Genomic DNA, 22,430 nt, shown 5'->3' with positions numbered 1-22,430 from the left:
TGAAAAATATATGCCCATTTTGAATTTGATGCCAACAACACATTCCAAAAAAGTTGGTACAGGGGCATGTTTACCACTGTGTTTCATCACCTCTTCTTTTAACAACATTCTGTAAGTGTTTGGGAACTGAGGAGACACTGCTGTAGTTTTGAAAGTGAAATGTTTTGCCATTTTTGCTTAACATAAGATTTCAGCTGCTCATCAGTTCAGGGTCTCCTTTGTCATATTTTTGATTTCATAATATGCCAAATGTTATGAGTGGTGACAGGTCTGGACTGCAGGCAGGCAGCTTTAGCACCTGGACTCTTAATATGGAACAATGCTGTTGTAATACATGCAGAATGTGGTCTGGCATTATCTTGCTGAAATAAGCAAGGCTTTTCATAAAAAAGATGTCTTCTGGATGGCAGCATATGTTGCCAAAACATATATTTTTACATCAACATTATTATCACATCTGGGCGAATCAGATCACTGCTCCATATTTTTAACTCCTGCATACACCTCTCTCAAAAGAAAATCTCAACCCATCACAAAGATTATCAAGACATGGCCTGAAGGAGCTTCCTCACAGCTGCAAGACTGCTTCAAAAGAACTGGGATGTCTTTGATTATCAGGACCTGGAGGAGTACACATCAGCTGTACTCTGCTACATCAAAAACTGTGTAGACAACGTTACAGTGGACAAAAACATCAGGGTGTACCCAAACCAAAAGCCCTGGATGACAAAGGAGGTCCGAATTCTCCTCAATGCGCGGAATGCCGCCTTTAGGTCTGGTGACAGAGCCCTTTAAAGTGCCACTAGAACCAACCTAAAGAGAGGCATCAAGGAGGCTAAGACCACCCACAAGAGGAAAATTGAGGATCACTTCAACAACAACGACCCAACGACACAACGACAAGACATGTGCTCAGTATAGTGAACTCCAGAAAAGCTGCTGGTCCTGATGGTGTGACAGGAAATGTGCTGAAGGTATGTGCAGACCACCTCTCTGTGGTCTTCACAAAAATTTTCAACCTGTCCCTGTCCAAATCCATCATCCCACCTTGTCTGAAGTCTGCCACCATCATTCCACTGCCAAAAAAGACTACCATCAGCGATCTCAATGACTACTGTCCGATTGAGCTCACAACGGTCATAATGAAGTGTTTTGAGAGACTGGTTCTACGTCACATCAGAGCCATCCTCCCACCCAGCTTTGATCCACACCAGTCTGTCTACAAAGCAAACAGACCCACAGAAGATGCCATCACCACTGTTCTTCACACAGCACTCACCAGGGAAGCTATGTGAGGATGCTCTTCGTAGACTTCAGCTCAGCTTTTAACATGGTCATCCCCCACAGACTGGTGACCAAACTCACAGACTTGGGACTTTCACAACCCACCTGCCTCTAGATCAAAGACTTCTGACCGACCCCACCCAGTCTGTAAGATTGGGTCTCCATCATTCCTCCACCCTCAAACTCAGCACTGGAGCGCCACAGGGGTGCATGCTTAGCCTGTTTCTCTATGCTCTATACACCTATGACTGTGTCCCAACCCACTCCTCCAACCCCATAGTAAGGTTTGCGGATGACACGACAGTGATTGGACTTATCTCTGGACGAGAGAAAGGAGAAAGGAGCAGTCCTCACACCATTGAACGTCAATGGGGACTGTGTTGAAAGAGTCCCTTCCTTCAAATTCCTGGGCACACACATTTCTGAAGATCTCTCCTGGACCACCAACACCATGGCAGTGGTCAAGAAGGTGCAGCAGAGACTCTATTTCCTGAGAATTCTCAGGAAAAACAAACTTCAGGAGAAGCTGCTGGTGTCCTAATACCGCTCCACCATTGAGAGTGTGCTGACATACTGCATCTCAACGTGGTATAGCAGCTGCTCAATGGCAGAGAGAAGAGCACTGCAGGGATTCATAAACATGGACAAGAAGATCATCGGCTGCCCACTGCCCTGCCTGGAGGACCTGTTCATTTCCCGCTGCCTCAACAGGGCAGCCAACATCCTGAAGGACACATTTTACTCGGGACATCATCTGTTCAACCTGCTACCCTCTGGTAAGCACTTTAGGTCTATCCCATCCTGAACAAACAGACTTAAAAACAGTTTTTACCCCAGAGCTGTACGGGAACTGAACAAATACAAATATACACTGACAAGGACTTTTTATAAAACTCTGCTCAGTAGAAGTGACTGAACATCACTACAACCCTTTACTGGATACTGACTTCATAGGACAATGTACACTGTTCCAGTGTTCCACTCCACCTCTGTTCTATTTATTATTCACTGCACTATTTCTTCTCGAGTGTGCAATCTGTATTCTTTCTGTGCAATAATTCTTAAGGTGTGCGATATTATACAACACTATAAACTATCCAGGAATGTGCAATAATTAACTGCTACCTCACTTGTCTATTGTCTGTTTAGAATATATAGTTTTAGAGTCCTTTTTCTTTATATTTAAGATTTTTATACTTTTTTTCCTTAAATCTGCACTTTATATATTTTAGCCTTATTTTTAATTGTTTTGTGTGTAGAAAGTGCCGTTGGATTGCTGCTCAATTTCGTTGTACACTGTGCAATGACAATAAAGGCATTTTATCTTATCTTATATATTGTTCAGCATTAATGGTGCCTTCACAGATGTGCTGGTCACGCATGCCATGTGCACTAATGCACCCTTATACCAACATGAATACTGGCTTTAGAACTGTGCACTGATAACAAACTAAGTGGTCTTTAGTTTGGAGGACACAGTGTCTATCATTTTCAAAAAGATTTCAAATGGTCATTTGTTAGACCAAAGGACACCTTTCCACTTCCCCTAAGACCATTTTAAATGAGCTCAGGCCCAGAAAGGGTGGCAGTGTTTCTGGATTCTGTTTATATATAGTTTCTTCTTTGCATTTTAGAGTTTTAACTTGCATTTCTGCATGCAGTGATGAACTGTGTTCACAGATAGTTTTTGTACAGAAGTTTTCCTGAGCCCAATGCAGTGATTTCCATTACAGAATCTTGTTTTAAATGCAGTGCTGTCTGAAGGCCGAAGATCATGGCCTGTAAATACTGGTTTTTGGCCTTGTCTCTTGTATATAGAGGTTTCTCCAGATTTTCTGAATCTTTTAATGTTAATATGTACTGTAGATGACGAAAAGCCAAAGTTCTTGGCCATTTTATGAAACGTTATTCTTGAATTGTTGCACTATTTGCCCACACAGTCTTTCACAGAGTGGTGAAACCCTCCTCATCTTTATTTCTGAGAGACTCTGCCTCTCTGATGCTCTTTTTATACCCAATCATGATACTGACATGTTGCCAATTAACCACCAGTTGTTTTTTTTAAGCATTACACAACTTTACTAGCCTTTTGTTGACCTCATCCCAACTTTTTTGGAATGTGGTGTTGGCATCAAATTCAAAATGTGCATATATTTTTCAAAAAACAACAAAATTTCTCAGTTTCAACATTGGATATGTTGTCTTTCAATCAATTTCAAATAAATATAAGGTTTAAATGATTTGCACATTGTTGTATTTTGTTTTTATTTACATTTTGCACAGCGTCCCAACTTTTTTGTAAATGGGCTTGTATTATAAGAACACATTTATGGTGAAGAGATATATGCAGGGCATTGTAAGGCATAGCCACCTGTATCAAAGTACATCATCCATTAACTAAAGCAAAGGAGGGTGGGAGAGTGGAACATACATTTGTATGCAGAGGTTTGGGTACCCCTGGACAGATGACATGCTTTGTCGATGTGATATGTCGTCTACAGAGAAGATATTTCTGCACACTTTAAAGCACAGTTACTGTTTATCTAATGAACACATATTAAACAAAATAAACAAATAAAATAAAATGTGACCTGTAAAAAATATATGGTGCATTTTATAATGTGGTTTTTTTTTCTTTTTCCAGTATGTTAAACTCAAACAAATAGAAACTGTGTGCTACATTTAGCGGTGAAGTGTCATATTTAAGTTTGTTCCTTGTTAATGTGCTAATACACTGTTAGAAATAAGGGTCCTTTTTTGTTTATCAAGGTACAAACAATGTAAATGTTCCCTCAAAGGTACAACAGTGTCCAATTGTGAACCTTAAATAAGTTTTTCCAGGTGAAAAATACATATTTATACCTTTTCATAATCTAATGTATTAAAAAAGAATAATAAAAAGCCTGGGGGTGAGGCAGGGTGTAAATGTAATTTCAGTGGAATATGGCATGTCCCCTGACTAAAGGTACTGAGAGGGTACCACCCTAGTGACGGTTTACTACCTTTTTTCTGGAGCATGATTTAGAAACGTGGCGGAAAGGGGGGCTTTACAATTAGCATAATTGTGCATATGCATAGATCTTCACGTTCTTAGTGAGTGTTGAATACCCATTTTAGTAGTTACTTGGGCATAAAAACAATATATAAAATACTTTGCAATTAATTGTTCAACATTGATTCCTTTGTTGTGTTTTAAAATATGACTTCAGAGATACTTTAAGTCAAGCACTTGCTTTCAAGCTGTTCTATCTGTTTTACTAACAAGATTTGCAATCATTTAGTTTATTTATTTCTCTGGAATTTCAATTGCAATTGTATTTGTAAAATCAATGTCTTTACACCCCTTGCTTTATGCACTGCTGCGCAGTCATATTGGAACAGGAAAGGCTAAGCCCCAAGCTGTTGCCACAAAGTTGGGAGCATGAAATTGTCTAAAATCTCTTGGTCTGCTGAAGCATTAAGTGTTCCTTTCACTGGAACTAAGGGGCCGAGCCCAACTCCTGAAAAACAACCCCACACCATAATCCCCCCTCCACCAAACTTTACACTTGGCACAATGCAGTCAGACAAGTATTCTTCTCCTGGCAACCACCAAACCCAGCCTCGTCCATTTGATTGCCGGACAGAAAAGCGTCACCCCAGAGAACATGTCTCCACTGCTCTAGAGCCCAGTGCTGGTGCTTTACATCACTGCATTCAACGCTTTGCATTGCGCTAGGTGATGTAATTCTTGGATACAGCTGCTCAGCTATGGAAACCCATTCCATGAAGCTCTCTACGCACTGTTCTTGAGCTAATGTGGAGGCCACATGAAGTTTGGAGGTCTGTGGTGATTGACTGCAGAAAGTTGGCGACCTCTGTGCACTATGCGCCTCAGCAACTGCAGACTGTCTCTGTCATTTTACGTGGCCGACCACTTCGTGGCTGAGTTGCTGTCATTCCCAATCGCCTCCACTTTGTTATAGTACCACTGACAGTTGACTGTGGAATATTTAGTAGCAGTCTGCAGGCATAGGTGCTTGGTTTTATACACCTGTGGCCATGGAAGTGACTGGAACAGCTAGATTCTATGATTTACATGGGTGAGTGAATATTTTTGGAAATATGTATCTGCATTCAGCTGAGCAGGAACAGTGTTTAGAGCTGCTTCTGGAAACTTTGCGAGGCTTCACAATGCATTTGATGAAGAATATCTGGATTGGTGAACTGGATAACCTGCATTTCAGAGTTCAGAACATTTCAGTTTGTGATATTTTATTTAAAAAAAACTAATAAAAATGTGTACCAAAGCTGATATATATATATATATATATATATATATATATATATATATATATATATATATATATATATATACATAGAGAGAGAGAGAGAGAGAGAGAGAGAGAACTCAAGTTAGTTTCTTAATCGCCAGTGTCTCATTTGAATTATCCGTTCCGCCTTAAATGTTGCTGCAGTTACAATGAGGTGCCTTAAATGAAGAACGAGTCATTTTATCTTATCTTAAGTCAGCTCAGCTCAATAAATGCATCAGTTTACCTCAATAAATAATCTTTGATCAACAAATTACCCCAAACCTTCGCTCGGACATGTCTACGAAGCTATAATCAGCCATTGGAGCTGCTGATCGCTTCTCACTGCTTGATCTAAGGCCGCGTCCCGAACCACACACTTGTGTACTTCGCCTACTGCACTAATGAGAGCACTTCTGATGATTTACGCGCTATTTTTGTATGCTGTTTAGTGTGATAGTATGCGGGTTGGAACACGAAAATAATACCCCAGAAAATAGCTTTCGTTTGTTATCAGTACAACCATAAATCCAGTGAAATCAAGTGAGTGCACTCAAATACACTGATTAATGTGCTTTACACGTTTAAAAAAGTGTTTCACAGATGTGTTTTATTGCCTTTGCTGAATCGGTTACGGCTTTGTTGTCTCATAATGCATGTTAACCATACCATCCTCCTAAAACATTGACTTTGACTTAGAAACAGGGCAAGGTGAGTTCCAGCGTTCTTTCTAAATTTGCACATTTATATGAGTAACATGCAAACAGAGCCTTTCAGAGTCGTTTGGTGTGAAATGCTCTGTTCTAGAGAATATTAGTCAGAATTGTCCACAGCGGCGGTGATAGGAGCCAGACGTCCACCTCTAATAGGTCCCTTACAGAAAGTTATAGCTTTGGTTGTGAATGCACTGCCTGATTGTTGTAGTCGTGGTGACCCCTGGTTATTGTGGTCTACCCTTTCCGCCTCTTGGTAGCCTGACTGGAGAGGATGGTTTGGCGCGGTTGTTGTGAGTAAGGCGCCTGTGCGGCTCCTCCCCGGTGGGTAGCGCTGTTGTTGAATGTCTCTTTCACACATTGCAGGGAAGAAGTCTACGGAGAACGTCAACAAGAGCAGACATGTCTTTGAGTTGTTCCTGTCATATGTCAAAACATTGCTGTCAGACGGAGAATTTAATACCGACATTGCCCTTTTTTGTGCCGTAATAGGATAAGCCCTGTGCTTCAGTGAAAGTTGGCTGTGGTAAGTCACAGAGGCTCTCTGGTTGGACTGTATTTGCTCGCCACTGACAGCCTAGCTTGCTGCTAAACAACTTAGCTTAATGTTTAAAGGAAAAACGCTGTTTCATTAACTGACTAACTTATTTAGGTTAATCGGATATCAAAGCCATGGATGGGACAATTGTCATACAAATGGTGGTCAAGCTGAACATCAATATATTTAGTAAGTAGGCACTAAGAACTTAAGTTAACTTAGCATTAGCTGACAGTCATTTGCGCCATGGGTGTTTAGTTAATCTAACCTGGCTAACTGCGAATATAAAATATTTCTCAGGCGAGATTTGTCAGACTTGGATTTAGATTACGGCTAAGTGTACAGCTTTGATTAAATCAGTGGTAAATACCCGTAAATGCGTGTTCAGTTAGTTGGAGTAGGGGGTGTGTTCGCCCAACAACCCAAACAAATGACAGGATGTGTCAGGAGGTTTCAGTTAATTTTCTTTAACTTCTCACCACACCCTCGACTGAACTGTACTTAACCTTATTGGGACTTTATTGCTTTTGTCAGCTATTGAACATTTTTTTTTGTCGTTGTGCCCTTTGGTTAGCATATGACAGACAAATAGAACTGCCCATCTTACCATGTCACAGCCTACCAGCAGCCAGCAGGATGGTTAACTCCTCGTCTTTCATTTTCTGACAGGTTGGTCAACTGCCAAGAAAATGAAAACACTAATTGATTTTGTGGCTTATTGTCAGATATTTCTATTACAAGGTGTTTTTATAAACATGACACTCGAATTTGAGTCAAACATGCAGAAGATAAACATTTCTAAATTCGTGACAATCAGAGTAGCATTCATCCATCCATCCATCCATCCATTTTCTAAGCCGCTTCTCTGCCAGGGTCGTGGGGGGGTGCTGGAGCCCATCCCAGCAGTCCTCGGGCGGAAGGCAAGATACACCCTGGACAGGTCGCCAGTCCATCGCAGAGTAGCATTGATATTTTACATTATTCTTATCATTACCATCCGATTACAAGCGAATGTTGAGTGTGAAGCATGAACCAGTCATATATAACATCTTTGTAACATTATATAATTTGTCTCTAGCAAGAGGAACCCAATCAGCTCTCTCTAATGAGGCTGTGGAAAAAGGGCAAGGTGTTTATTAACAAAGAATACTTAAAAAATGATTTAAGCAGTAGGATTATCAATACATATCTCGCATTTAGAATCAAAGGTATGAAATTTCTTACTGTACATGGTCGTTATTCAAAATTCCGAATTCATATGTTGAATGTTGTAGTAATGCCTTTAATGCAGTATGATATGTATGGGCTCAGATCAAATGTATACAAACTGACTGGATGTTAATTGGTACAGTATAATGCATGTCATTGTCTTTCCTGTCATTTACAGTACACAGGAGGCTCCTTAGGCCATCACTCAGAAATGGCGAGCCAGCCACCTTCCGTACCCCTAAGGGAATTCTGTCCCCTCTACTACCTACTCAATGCCATCCCTGCAAAAGTCCAAAAAGGCTTCCGTTCGGTTCTGGTCTACCTCACAGCTTTGGACAGCAACAGTGACTACATAGCTGTGGGAAGCAGTATTGGAATGCTGTATCTTTACTGCAGACGAGTGAGCCAGATGAACAAATACAACTTGGAGGTACGGTGGTAATTAACACTCACTTGTCCACAGGGACCCCGTTATAGGCCATTCAGAGGTGTTGTCTTGAATGTTTTAAATAATCTGTTCCAACAGGGAAAATGTGAGGCTATCACTGTAGTGAAGCTGCTAAGCTGCTTTGATGATCTGGTGGCAGTCGGTACGGCATCTGGCAGAGTTGCTCTCTTTCAGCTGGTGTCACAGCTGCCAGGCAGGAATAAACAGGTACATATCATTGAGTAGAATTTTGAATAGAGTTATGTTGTCATTTTAAGTAGTGGTTGTTCATTTTTTTCACTTCAGTTGTGATGTTTTGTAATGCTTGCAAGTGATTATGTCAGGAAATGTGAAGATACTGTTGAAACTTGTGGTGGGATAAAAAAAAATGGATACAATAGTTTTTTGCCGTACTGAAAAGTGTGTTAGGTTTGTTGTGTTATGAAACAAAATATCATCAAACCCCAATGTCAGTTATTTTAAATAGACTGTTCCACTTCTTTTTGGCAAAGTATTCTTTCCACAGGCAGCTGTGTGTGTGTGTATGTATGTATATATATATATATATATATATATATATATATATATATTTAAAAAATATTTGTTGCAGCTGAGACGGTTTGATGTTGTGGGCCTGCACAAGAGCACAGTGACAGCTTTAGCATGGAGTGCCAATGGCATGAAGCTCTTCTCTGGCGATGACAAAGGGAAAGTGGTATATTCTGCTGTGGACCTGGACCAGGTGGGATATTCTGTGTTAAACATTTTAATGGCTACAGCAGAGTAATTCTCTCAAAATAATAATCATAAACATATTTGTTAAGTCTGATGAGTGCCAAACTTGTTAGGAACAATAGATTTTAAGAGTGTCTTTTTCATAGCCTGTTATTACCTGATCATATGATTTTTTTAGACATTTGAAATCCTGTTAGGGCACTTTCAAAACAATATGATCTGAAAGATGATATTTGAGCGCCTTTATTTATTGACATGTTGTAACATCCGCCATGTTATTTTGGAAGAATTAAAGAACAAATACTGTGTGAGCCAGATAGTCTCTGATTCTGCTGATCTATGCCATTTACTCTGACCTCAGCCCCACCAAATGTGAGGCTGAGACTTCTCAAATATTTGTGAAGTGGAAAATCCAGTCAAAGGTTGTGCATTGTTCAGGCTTTATGCCTGGTTTTCTGTGAATGAGTTTAGTTGTACATTGTAGAAACAAATCTAACCAGCAGTGGGCAGTGTTTGCTATTGATTTGAAATTCTAATCCAGGATTAGAGAATAGCCATCTGTCATGTTAAAGACTGTAGGGATCAGCATCTTAATTATTATTTAATAATGTATTCATTATTTATTTATGTATTATTTTGTTTTCACTACCACTAGCGTTTGATCTAAGCAACACTTTGCATTGGTAGTTTTGCAGGGATAAATATAACATAGGCTGGCTTTTGTTACAAATTAATATTTCTGTTGTCAAAAGGAACAAATATTTAAAATGTGCCCTTAAAATAAATTTGTACCTTATGATGCACAGCTTTCAGGGTCTGCTGTGATATGAAATTATGTGAAAGTATATATGATAGGTATATCAGCGAGTTTACAATCAAGTTTAAACCAGTGTACTATGATATTCTGTTGAAGTGTATTTTCTCTCTGTGTCTTTGTATTTTAGGGTGTGTGTAACCCTGTGGTGGTACTGGAGGAGCCCTCAGCTATAGTTCAGCTGGAGTATAGTCAGAAAGTACTTCTGGTTTCTACCTGTCAGCGCTCTCTCCTTTTCTACACCCAAGAGCAGTGTCTACAGCAGCTGGGCACCAAACCAAGAAAAAGGTAGGTCTCTGTAGTCAAAAACTGAAATGGTCCTATTCTTTGTCTGCATGTGCTTGTGCTGTGAGACCCCACTCTATATAAATGTAACTGATCACAAACAATTGAAGGAGACATTGTACTCTTGTGATATATAACACCTTGGAAGCTGTCAGGACATTGTGAAAACCTAGAAATAGCTTGTCATTGCTGCAGTCTTCCTGAAATAGCCTACCAAGATACCTTACTAAAGTCCCACAGCAAACTGTGATGATTAGAGACGTTATGGGATTCTATTGGTATGTTAGCAATGATTCACGTGAATATGTTTTGCCTGTTCTAGATTTAATAGACTTTTGAAGCTTGGAAAAGATGAAATGCGTTTTATTTGAGATTAACAGACATATTACCATATGTTTTACCTTTTACAGTGACTCTTTTAGCAACCTTGGTATAGAGGTGCTGCATTGATCAGGCTCTCGCTTTCATAGTCATTGGCATATCTAGGACTTACAAAAGTCCTATAGTGAAGGTTTTTTCCACAAAATTGGTCCTACACATTGTAAATCAAAGCATAATTGGTTGATTCCTCTGTCGCTTGTTAACTATGTTAGTAGTTAATCTTACATCTAAGGCCCTCCGTTCAGTTCACTTGGCTGTATCTAGTATCTAGCGCCACTTAAAAGAAATGTTGATTGGACAGTTTTCCTTTAGGTGTTTCAGGAATGTAACCCAGTTTTTTAACAATGAAATTAGATTATTACTACAACACTTGGAGATTTTCAAAACAAAATAGAATGATGTCTATATTAATTAAAATGAACAAAAATCATGGACACACGTTTCCCAGAAACACCTCAGTTTTGAATTGGAATCCATTACTCCAATACTGTCACACTGTGAGCATAGCACAAAATAATGGTGCATACTAGCTCTGCTTAACAAGTTGTTATCTCACCACTTGTGACACCCCAGTGTTTCAAGGGTTGCCAAGGGTTAATTAGAGTGAAAGCAGTTCATCGACATTTATGCACACAATTAGTTAGTCTGAAAACCCTGACACTGACAGTATGTACTAAACCATAATGCACTCCCTGCCCTCTCTTTCCATGGCAGCAATGGAAAGTTCGGTGCTTGCTTTCAGCCTGGCCTGTGTAAGCAAAGTGACCTGCTGGTGTATGCGGCTCGGCCCGGCTTGCGCCTCTGGAGGACAGATGTCCGTGGCCGTGTACAGGAGACACATGTCCTCAAACCCCTCTTCAACCAGGATGTGCCTCAGTTTGAGCTGTTCCCCCGCTCGGGCCCCACTGGTGCCTACCGGCCTGCAGAAAGGCAGCTGGGGTTGGTCAGCTGTTTCCTGAAGGAGGGCTGGGTGCTTAGCTGGAATGAGTACAGCGTTTATATATTGGATTGCACCAATCAGGTATGGGGCAAACAGGGAGGGTGTTTTGCTGTGTGTCTATTTGCTTATTTGTTTGCTTGTTTATTTAGATCCTAAATGCTGTCGAAAGGACATTTTCAGCAAAACAAACTTTTGCAGCCATGGTCAGCCATGAATGGTTTATTGTCTTAAGTTTGTTTCGGTTTTTTATAATGGAGGCTAATGTAGCTAATGACTAATAGAAACTTCGACCCCACCAATTAACATCTCTAAATCACACCTCAAATCACAGTTTTTAAGGAAGTAAAAATTTGTAGTTCTGCAGCATAGATTTGTCTATTTGTATAAATTACAGAACATCATAGTGTCAGAAACCACATAATTATTTTAGAGACTACTGCTTACTACTTACTTACTACAACTCCTTTGAGGATAAGATTGGACCCCCCTGTTATAAACCAGGGTGTTCTCAGTCCTGATCCTGGAGTACCATTGCCCTTCACTTTTTAGCGTTTCCCTTTCTCACAACACACCTGATGCAACTAATGAACTAATTAAGAATGTGTACCTTAGGTGAATTGGGTATGTTACAGCAAGTACATTACAACATACAGCCCTGGTACCTCAGGACAAGGATTGAGATCCGCTGTCCTAAGCTAATAATATGGTTGCAATCATGTCCTAGGAGTAGCAATGACTGGGCTAAATGAATGTATATTGCTTTTTTTTCTCTTCCATTTGCCTTCTTCAAGGTCATTATTGGTGGTCTGGAAAGCTGTGGAGACATAGTGTCTGTGTCATGTTCAGAAAATGAAATCTTCATTTTGAAAGGAGATCGAGACATTATGCGGATTTCCAACTGCCCTGAGGGACTCCTCTCCAACAGTAAGATTTTCTGCGGATGCTCTGGTGTTTTGAGTGACATCACACCACTTCATTTCTAAGATTATTATATATAAACTTTCTGCAGAAACAGCAGTCCATGATTCTGAAACCAGCTTAAAATAATTATAGTGTAGTAGTCAAATTTGAGTAAGATTTTTCCAGAACTGTATTAATGTACCACCTAAAATCAACGGACTATAAACCAAACAACATACATCCATTTTTATTATGAAATTAAAGCACAAAAACAGTAACATACTTTTAGAAAATATTTGAATTTTAGAACTGATGAACATCAGCAAACAAATAATACCCACTTAAGGCATCATGTAAATGATCAGTTAGATCATCAACCATGAGTGAACAGATTTTATTTAAACAGCTGAAGAAAGGACAGTTTTAATTTTTTTTAAGTACTGATAGTCAATAGCAATACAAAGAAGTTCAGTTTACAATTACTTTGAACAAATGCTTTTTTGCTCGGCTAGAGACCAGAATTTCTCAAGTTCTCAAGTTGATTTATGCTCTCAAGAGTGAACTTGAGACTGCTTTTACATCACTACTATGTAGAAAGTGATTTTCTGTTTAGCTTTTAGGTAATGGAGCCTGCAGTGCTTTATGGAATTAATTTGAATCACTTTGAGCCTTAATATTTGCGTTTAGCAACTCCTGTTTTTCTTAACCCCTTAAACTCTAGACAGCCTATGTGTGAACCCATACTTCAGTTCATAACTCCATACTACATAACTTGTGTATTGGTTTTATAGTAGTCACTGAACTCTTAAAATGATTCATTGAAACATAAGCTTAGAGTTCAAGGGGTTAAATCAGAGGTTTCTAAATGTAGGCTGGATTGAAAAGTAAGTAAAGTCTGAGATAATTTACTCATTCTCTCATGCACTGTCACTTATACTCAGACACACTCCTTCCCTCTGTTTTTCATTCAGTGTCAGACCTCTCTTTCCGCCTGACCTCCCCTCTTTCCACACCCACCATCCTGCTTCCTCCAAATGGCGCTGTGGAGACAGCGCAACCAATCAGGACCATGCCCATTATAGTGGAACGAGAGTCCGACCCTAGTCCTGTGGAGCGGACTGAGGTGGAGGACTCAGAGGAGGTACAGGAGGAGTTCAGTCAAGCACTGGAGGCACTGGAGGTGGCTGAGGAGGTGGAGAGCCAGCAGAGGATCTCCCTTGACATTCGGAGCCGCAGTAGCTCTGTCACCTCTTGGGAAAGCACTCAGGGTGCCTTCACAGCCAGCACCCCAGCTACGGAGGCCTCAGCATCCGAGCTGTCTTCCAGCCGCTACAGTGCCATCACCCAGGAGGACTTTCAGCAGGAGCTGGTGGTCAAGCAAGTCAAGCTGAAAAAGAAGGGCAAGAGGAGAAGGCAAGGTGGGTGCAATGGAGTATATTAATTAATCACCTTAGCTTTTTCTAAGGCTGATACTGTGCAGTTACTGCACAGCGTTTATTGCTTAGATGCAGTTACTGTTCACTGTGTTTACTGCTTTATTTGTTTTGACTTTGTAGGTGATCTTGGAAGTGTCATCCCTCTGATTAATGATTTATCCTCATTTATGTTTGTAATGTGTCCAGCATTGTTACAATATACAAAGCTATGTCAACTGTTTGCCCCTCCCTGAATTCCTCTGTTACTCTTTAAGTAAAATGCAGTGTTAGACCTTGTTAGAGAACCTTATCAAAAAAAGGTTCCTAGCATATTCATCTTGGAACCTAATATGATCTTCTAGGTGTGCCCTTGAGAGATTTTTTTTCCTTTCAATGTTCCTAGAGTTCTGATTTTAGATTATTGCTCTTCCTGTGGTTTGGTGATGTTCTAGAAGCTTAGAAGTTCTGTAACCCTTTTCAGACTGATGGGTGCCCAGTTTTAACTATATTGATGTTATCTCCAAGATTGTGATTGTGAATGGTGTTGTGGATTTTTCCTTTTAATTTTTTCTAATGCATCAGTTACATACCATTAGATGAACATTTAGAGTTTTGCTTTAATGGCAAACTTTCATTAATGGAATAGATGCAGACATTTATTTTTTTTTCAAAATGGAGCTCAGCCTTGAATTGGTATACCAATTCACTACCACTGAACTGTTGTAGCTCCTAGATTCCTCTGTTTCGCAAGAATAGCACTTACAGTTGACTGGGGCAGATCTATTGGCACACCAATTTAATTAACTGACTTGTGTCAATTTGTTATCCTATGACAGTGCTACATTTAGAATCACTGAGCCCTTTAGTGCAACTCATTCTGCTGCCAGTGTTTGTCTGTGGAGATTGCATTGTTGTTTACTTGATTTTTATGCACGTGTTATCAGATGGTGTGGTTGAAACACCATCAATAATTAGAATGCAAAAACATATTAGAAAATGTAGGTGAAAAACTTGTTGAACTTTTGCTTTAATATTGCTTTTCCTCTTATATTGTATTTTATAGCAGAGAGGACATATAATGTTTTGCAGTACTGCATACTTTACTGTGTGTGTCTGTCTGTCTGTGTCTGCAGAGAGTGGTAATCGTGTGAACGAGCGTAGCAGCTGGTCAGAAGGCATGTTCAGCCAGGATGGTACGGCCAGCGATGCCCTGCAGACACCAGTGAGCGAGCCACCCTCGGACCGCACCAGCCTCCTATGCAGCAGTCTGGACCTCCACAGCAATGACTCACCTGACCAGGATGGTTCAATCTGTGGAGAGCCCTTCATGTCCCAGAACCTTTCAAATCTTTCTCAGAGGCAGAATGAGAACCAAGACCAAGAGCATAGTCAGAGCCCTGTTAGCCAAGAACCGGACACTCAACCCTCTTTCCCAACATGTCTCCCTCTACAAGATATGGAATGTCAGGTTTATGGTGACCCTGCGGATGCATTTGTACAGAGTGAACCACAAATGACTGCTACTCCGGATGTGGACATGCTCCTGGAGTGCACATTCTCGTACGTGCAGACAGCCGAGGAGAAGTCAGTGATGAAGGAGACAGCTGATGACGGTCTTGAACTGCTGCGTGATTTAGAGATCCAGTCCAAAGAGCATTTAGACAAAGACTTTGACTTTGACTTGGACTTACCATATGACCCAATTAGGCCTCTGGCCTCTTCACCAGAACCAGAGCCTGAGCCATCGCCCTCTAGTGATGAGGAGGACATATATGCGCATGGCATGCCATCCAGTACTAGTCTAAGTGATGGACTCAGCGCTCTGAGCCTTCAAGGTTATTCGTCTAATCAGATAGAGCAGGATGAGACACGACTCCACAAAGCAGACCTGGTAAGAGAAGCAGATTGTGAACTACTAAAGAGTAGCTGTGTCTGGGCAGAGCTAGTCAGGAGTGGGGCTGATAAAGAGTAGTATGATAAAGTATATGGTTTGGAGAACCAAAGTTGTTTTTTTTTGACAGGCATTGGCTAAAGTTGGCTTTTTATTCAGCCGTTTTTTTTTGTTAAAATTTTACCTTCCATCTTAAGTGGAGCAACATACATTCTGACACCTGTGCAGGCAAATAGTATAATTGCTGTGCTATGGTGGAACTGGAATTTCAAATAAGAAACCAGTATTAGCTTTGTTAAATTTCTCAAGTCACTTGTAATATTTGTAAACCATACACTTGTGCCTCTGATGATCCACTGCTGTAATTTGAAAAATATGACAGTCATTCATACTGTCAGGACCAGCTGTTCCACAGCTTGTTGAAGGAATAAGACCACAATGTCATCTGATGTAGCTAACTCAGTCAGGACGCTTTTCAAGCAGTGTGAGAGGAAGTGCAGCAGTTGGTCCATTTTAGGCTAAGGCTAGCTGCAAAATACCAGCCTTTTCTTTATGTCCACAGCATAGAAAACAAAGTGGACTGCTTCCGATGCAACAAACTAGATAGTGGGAGGTGACTGAGAGTCTGCTGCATTTTCATCTTTATTCATTATTCAGCTAAACAGGTTAACATTAGCTTGGCTTGCATTGTTTGTATGTTGTGTTATCTATGCTTATTTTAGGCATACCAATTTGAAAGCTATGACAGAACATTTAGTTTGCCCCATGTATATACCTATTCAATCAGTATACCACCCATTATTAATCTTCAATAGATTTTTATGATACACAATATACATGACAAAGTTTAATTTTTCTAAAGTTTGAAAAGCTGGAGCAGACAAAAAGAATGATGAATATAGTGGTTTAGTTGTAACATTTCACATGATGAGCTACACTAAATCCATTTAAGCACTAAATGATGCTGTTTTTGTAATGAAATATGCAGTTTGTTCTTTAAGTGATGTCAGTATCCACAGTATGCCCAGAAAAGCATGTTGTGGCATGATGTGGCAGTTTATCTCCATGATAAATATTGTCATATTGTCCAGCCCCGGTCTGAAATAGCTGGTTTGTGCTGAAATGGATTATTACAGACACAATTTTAGAGTACTTTGCTTTGTTGCTAAGCACTTGAGCTGATCAACAGAAGTGTCATTCTGGGATAAACCAGGATTTTACACATCTGTATAACAGATTATGTTATTATATTATTTTTGTAGAATTGCTGATCGTTAGCCCTGTAGCACTAAACACCTTCCCGCTCTTGATCCTACCTGCAAAAATGCTTGACAAACTTCAGTCAAATCTAATAAGCAGTGGGAAAGATCCATTGTGACCCTGTCTACCCAACACATGACTGTGTCTGATGTACTGTTGAACTTCATCCTAGCTGCATTCAGGAGCATGTTCAGCCGTTCCTCAAACCCTGGTTATTCTAGAGCAACTACAGACTATAACATTGCAATGCCATACTGAAAAATTGCCCTGAACTTGGCCCAAAACACAATATTTTGTTGTACCTGGTTGGGCTTGGGTCAGATAGCATAACCAATGCTTTGTTTTAATTCTTTGCTTTGTGCCCTGTGCAGCTGGCTGAGAGCTGGATGGGCTACAGCGGGCCAGGCAGTGGCATTCACAGCCTAATGGTGACTGACCGGCATGTGTGGTGCTTGGACTTTAAAGGAGGTCTGTACTGCAGCGGACTCCCCAATGGCAGCCTGAGTTGGCAGAAGTTTGAGGAGAACGTCCAGCAGGTGGCGCTGTCCCCTTCAGGTGTGTCAAGCTTTTTCTAGTCTCTGCTATTGTGTCATCAGAGTACTTACTGTGATATTTTTATGGAGTCTGATAAAACTGGACAGCTTTAGACTTACCATACCATGGCCTTGTGATAACTGTGGTATATGCTAACTACAGACATTTATTTTCATTCTTATTTAAAACTAAAGTACTTTCCATGCTTTTTTTCATGTAATAAAACATGAAAGGAGCGTGCATAACTTGATACGTCATATAAATGTGAGTTCAGTAATATTTAAATTTGGACATGTTGATGCTGTGCTATGGAAAAAGTAACATCTTTATATTGCTTCCAATCATTGGAACACAGTGTTTCACAGGCCTAGTCTATGCAATTGAAATTATATGTATTGTGTGGTCAGAGATCAGAATCTAAATGCAGTGCTTATGGGTGGTCATGCCTGTGGCAGGCTCTTTGCTGTGGAAGGTGGAACAGAAGACCATGACAGCCTATGCCTGCGGTAAAGTCACCATCAAAGGCAAGAGGCACTGGTACAAAGCCCTGGATGAGACAGCCTTTGTGGCACTCAGTGACGACACAGCCTGGATCATCCGCACTAGTGGAGACCTTTATCTCCAGACAGGTGAGATGGCATGGGCATTCATAGTGACTAGGACATAATGAATGAAGCGTTCAGTATATGTGTGTGTCAGTTATTTACCATGTTCACTGTTCATGCTTTTCAGATCACTGGCATAGTAACTGCAACCATCATGTGAATAACAGGATTAGTTGACGTTTTTAATGCTATTATAGGAGAGTTGTGATCTTGTTGCTCAATACTGAGAATGAATGAAGGTGAAAGAATGGGCAGTACTTGTATCTGATACATGGTGACCACTAGATGGTGCCACATGCTTTTGCTGAAAAATCCACTGCAGCACCTAAATTTAGACTAATAATATAGTCGTCCCCTCTCTAATGTTCTAGGCAATCACATCTTTCTGACAATAGTAGTTTGCCAGAGCTGTAAACTGGAAGCAAAATGAATGTGTCAGTTGGAGAACTGCGGACGTTTGCTGCTGCCTTGTTGTCAGGGCTTTGTGCAAGTCTTGTGTGCAGAAGTAAGCCTTATGTAACAGTGCAGAGCGTGATCAAGCACAGCTGCTCTCACCCTGGCCGTGCCAGACGCCTCGCAGCTCTGTTTATGGAAATCCCCAGCAAAAGCCTCTCTAACTATAACCACATTATTGCTGTGAACACACTGACTTGCTATCAGATCATGCATGAATAGACAGTGTAACTGTGTAGCTAGCCTTTTAATTGTGTGCAAAAATGTATGTGAACAGTTACTTAGAGCAACTTGTGATGTTTCTGTTCCAGGGATGCAAAAGCCATCATATAATGGCCATTGAAAATGGTGTATTGAAAATGGCCAATTTCTGATGGCATAGCTTGTTGCACAGTAGTCCTCAGTACTTACACCAGATGTTTGCATTTGACAAGACCAAAGCTCAGGTTTACTTAAAATCTTTGATGCTTGAGAGAGCTGCATGACGATCCTTAAAAAGTCTCTGATTCTAATACTTTCTTTTGTTATTGCGAACTGTTTTAAGGGCATCTTAAACAGATATTATCCTGAACTTGCAACAATCAGGCAGAAGTTAAAAAGTGGTCTACCTTAACAACTCTGGCAAGTCATATCTGAAATTAAAGTATCACAAAACACTCTGCTTTACCCACTGTGCCCGCTGTTTCTAGATTGCTGTTAGTTTTAACAGTGTGTTACGAGAAAAAGGAGCAGCTACTGCATCATGTTAGAAAGGGGCTCAAATTGCTCTAAATTGATGTGAGGTTGATGTGAGACAAAACAGATTGTTTTAAAGTAAGTAAACAGAGAACTCTTCTCATTTCAGTGTCAAAACTGACATGTCCCATCTATTTAGAAAAGTTATATGCCACTGCTTTACAGAAGTCATTGGGAATCACTACCAACAAAATCCAGTTCAAAAGACAAATAAAGTAAGCTCAAAACTCAACTTTACCAAAGTGCCACTCCATTCCCATTCCATTTTAGATTTAGTTCATTTCTTACAAAGACAAGAATTTTGTCTTCTGTCAAAGACTTTTTACAGACACAAGACAATGGCCATACAATTTTAAATGCTCAGTAGATTATAAAAATATGTTCAAAATAAAACAGTTTATCGAAATATGTTTGTGTGTCCTATTCTATTTTATTAGTTGCTTGAAGTAATCATTAGTGGTTAAGCATTTAAAGAGAGACACTGTGCCAGACCTTTGTAAGCAAGAAATTTGATGTATCTTGACATTTCCCAATTTTAGTTGAATGGCCCTAGAGGATGACAGAACTGATAAAGACAGAAACTGCAGGGTTGTGCAGTCACAAAGCATAAATCTAGTCAACAGCAAATCATTTTTTGGTGTCCAAAACTTACATCTAGTTTTATATTATTAGTCTGCTGTGACTGATAAATAACTGAAGCTTGTACCGCATCAATTAGCTCTGTGAAAACTGCATGCCTCAATTGTCTCACACTCGCCTCAAACCATGGTGAGTTCTTTAGGGGTTTCTGACACTGCGTGATATATTGTTATCTATTAATAAAGGACAAAAGTGCATTGCATAGGTAGTAACACTACCTTCAAGCCTGAATTCTGTCTGTAATTTTATTCAAATGTAATTTCTACTGTTGAAACATTCTAAATACTGTATGTGTCGGTGTATATGTCAGGGCTCAGTGTGGACAGACCATGTGCACGGGCGGTAAAAGTGGACTGCCCCTGCCCCATGGCTCAGATGGCGGCACAGGGCAGCGTTGTGTGGGCACTCAGTGAGCAGAGGGCTTTGTTCTACAGAGAGGGCCTCAGCAGCTACTGTGCAGAAGGGGAGCAGTGGAAGTACGACAAAGTCAGGTAATATGTCTCCAGCCTTTTTCAAGAAATACTTTACTCTAAAACTTTATCCTAAATGTTTCACCGCCTGAGTTAAATTCATTTTCTACGTGAAAAGAAGTTAACACATCCTCTACAGAGAACACACTTCTGCACGTTTAATGTTACTTAAATGTTAATTACTGCTTTCATGTTGATAATACTAGTGAAAAAATAAAAAACATGGACAATGGCTTGTGGAAAAGTTGTGGCACATTTTACGTATTATGTTCAAATTTTCCCCAAACAAAAATTTCTGAACGAACAAATAGAAAGTGTGCAATAAAATTAGCAGAAAAATGCTTGTTCTCTCATGTCGAGGATGTTTTAAGTTATTTTCAGTTAGAAAATGTCATTTGACTGGGGGTGTTCAGACTTTTGTGAATGCATTTTTCACAGTGTTAAAGGAATTTTTAGAAAATCTAAAGGCATGAATCTTTCTTCTTTCCTCAGGGGTTGTTGATTAGCTAAGACACATTTGGTGGCCAAATATTGCTTCTGTAGTTTAGAGCTGGAGCTACAAGGCTAACATTGCTAACAAACACTAGAAGTCAATAGGCACTCAAGCTTCTTTGAAAACTACATCCCAAAAACATCTCTCAAACTGAAGTAAAAGTCCTAAGAAAGTAGTAATGTTTGCTTTGCTTTCCAAAGATGACTCAGAGCTGTTTGCAGTACATTATCATAGTTCATAATGTACTTTGCTGATGACTGTATGTTTCCAAAATGACAGTACCGATCTGTATGCCTTATCATCTTATGACGCTTTAAGGTTTCTGATGTAGAGACATAATAAATCAGATTACAGCATGTAACTGTCCCTTCAGTATTTCATATATAATATATAATCATATATAGTCATGATTTTTGAGTCTTCTTTGTTTATGAAAGCCTCTAAGATCATGATGTTTGTATTTGTGTCCATGTAGTGAGAATCAGGGTCTGGAGCCCATCTGTATTGCTTTGGGTGAGAACAACACACTATGGGCTTTGGACACCAGCGGCAGCCTGTGGTTCAGAACCGGGATCACACCAAAGAAGCCTCAGGGCGAGGATGAGCACTGGTGGCAGGTGCGCGCACACATAGCTGCGCTAAGGCTTTTAAAGAGAATGCATTAGTTGCAAATAAGTAGACACCAATTCTATTGCTTGTTTGCCTCACATAACAACATTAGTTTATTAAATGGCTGGTATATTTTTTGGGTGTGTGCGTGTATGGTCATGTCCAGAGTAACAACACTTTGCACATTTTTGTTTGTTTTAGTTTTTGTGCTATATTTGTGATTTGTTTTGAACTTTCCCCACTGGCCTGGGAGTTTTCCATTGTCGAATGGAAACCAGTCAAAAAATTTACATTGCAGTGGCACTTTTCCCTGCAGAATGGGAGTTTGACTAAGCCACAAGACGGGGACTTTGCACCATGACAAGAATTTGACTTGGCTGTGACTTCACACCGTGACACTGGAGTGGACATGACGGGACTATGATCTGGGGCACTTTTCACCTCAGTAGTGGAGGTTGACATGGTCGTGATCTGGGGCACTTTTCACCACAGTAGCTGAGTTTGACTAGGGCTCAAGCTGAGGCACTGTGGTAGCCGAAGTTTATTAGGTTGCGAGCCTTTGTAACAGTGGATTTTGACTAGGCCACGAGCACGGGAACTATACATTGGTGTTGGGAATGTTTTTTCCCTGCCAGCTGATGGACTGTGTGTGCGAGTGCATGCACATGTGTGTGTGTGTGTGTGTGTATATTTTGTTTGCTCTCAATTTCAGTACAGAAATAACAAGTAAAAAAATTCAATTCAGACAACAAATAACAGTCAGAAATTTATGATGATTTTTATTATTATTATTATCATTGTTGTTGTT

At 40.1% G+C, this 22,430-nt stretch overlaps 1 protein-coding gene across 1 annotated transcript in view; it reads left to right on the top strand.

Moving 5' to 3' along the window:
* The first annotated feature begins 6,668 nt into the window (after positions 1-6,668).
* Positions 6,669-22,430, top strand: part of tecpr2 (tectonin beta-propeller repeat containing 2) — a 32,022-nt gene continuing 16,260 nt past the window's right edge. Inside the window, exons 1-13 of the mRNA XM_017703302.2 lie at positions 6,669-6,815; positions 8,215-8,466; positions 8,563-8,691; positions 9,074-9,205; positions 10,143-10,300; positions 11,393-11,699; positions 12,410-12,542; positions 13,490-13,936; positions 15,067-15,824; positions 17,456-17,639; positions 18,074-18,247; positions 20,361-20,541; positions 21,489-21,630. Of these exons, the coding sequence (XP_017558791.1) occupies positions 8,248-8,466; positions 8,563-8,691; positions 9,074-9,205; positions 10,143-10,300; positions 11,393-11,699; positions 12,410-12,542; positions 13,490-13,936; positions 15,067-15,824; positions 17,456-17,639; positions 18,074-18,247; positions 20,361-20,541; positions 21,489-21,630 (2,964 nt within the window). The 5' untranslated portion in view covers positions 6,669-6,815; positions 8,215-8,247. The remainder of the gene's footprint in view (positions 6,816-8,214; positions 8,467-8,562; positions 8,692-9,073; positions 9,206-10,142; positions 10,301-11,392; positions 11,700-12,409; positions 12,543-13,489; positions 13,937-15,066; positions 15,825-17,455; positions 17,640-18,073; positions 18,248-20,360; positions 20,542-21,488; positions 21,631-22,430) is intronic.

This window comes from Pygocentrus nattereri, chromosome 10, assembly GCF_015220715.1.
Source record: "Pygocentrus nattereri isolate fPygNat1 chromosome 10, fPygNat1.pri, whole genome shotgun sequence".
Classification (NCBI taxonomy): Eukaryota; Metazoa; Chordata; class Actinopteri; order Characiformes; family Serrasalmidae; genus Pygocentrus; species Pygocentrus nattereri.
Note: the sequence above shows the minus strand (reverse complement) of the source record. Positions and strands in the feature narration are given on the sequence as shown.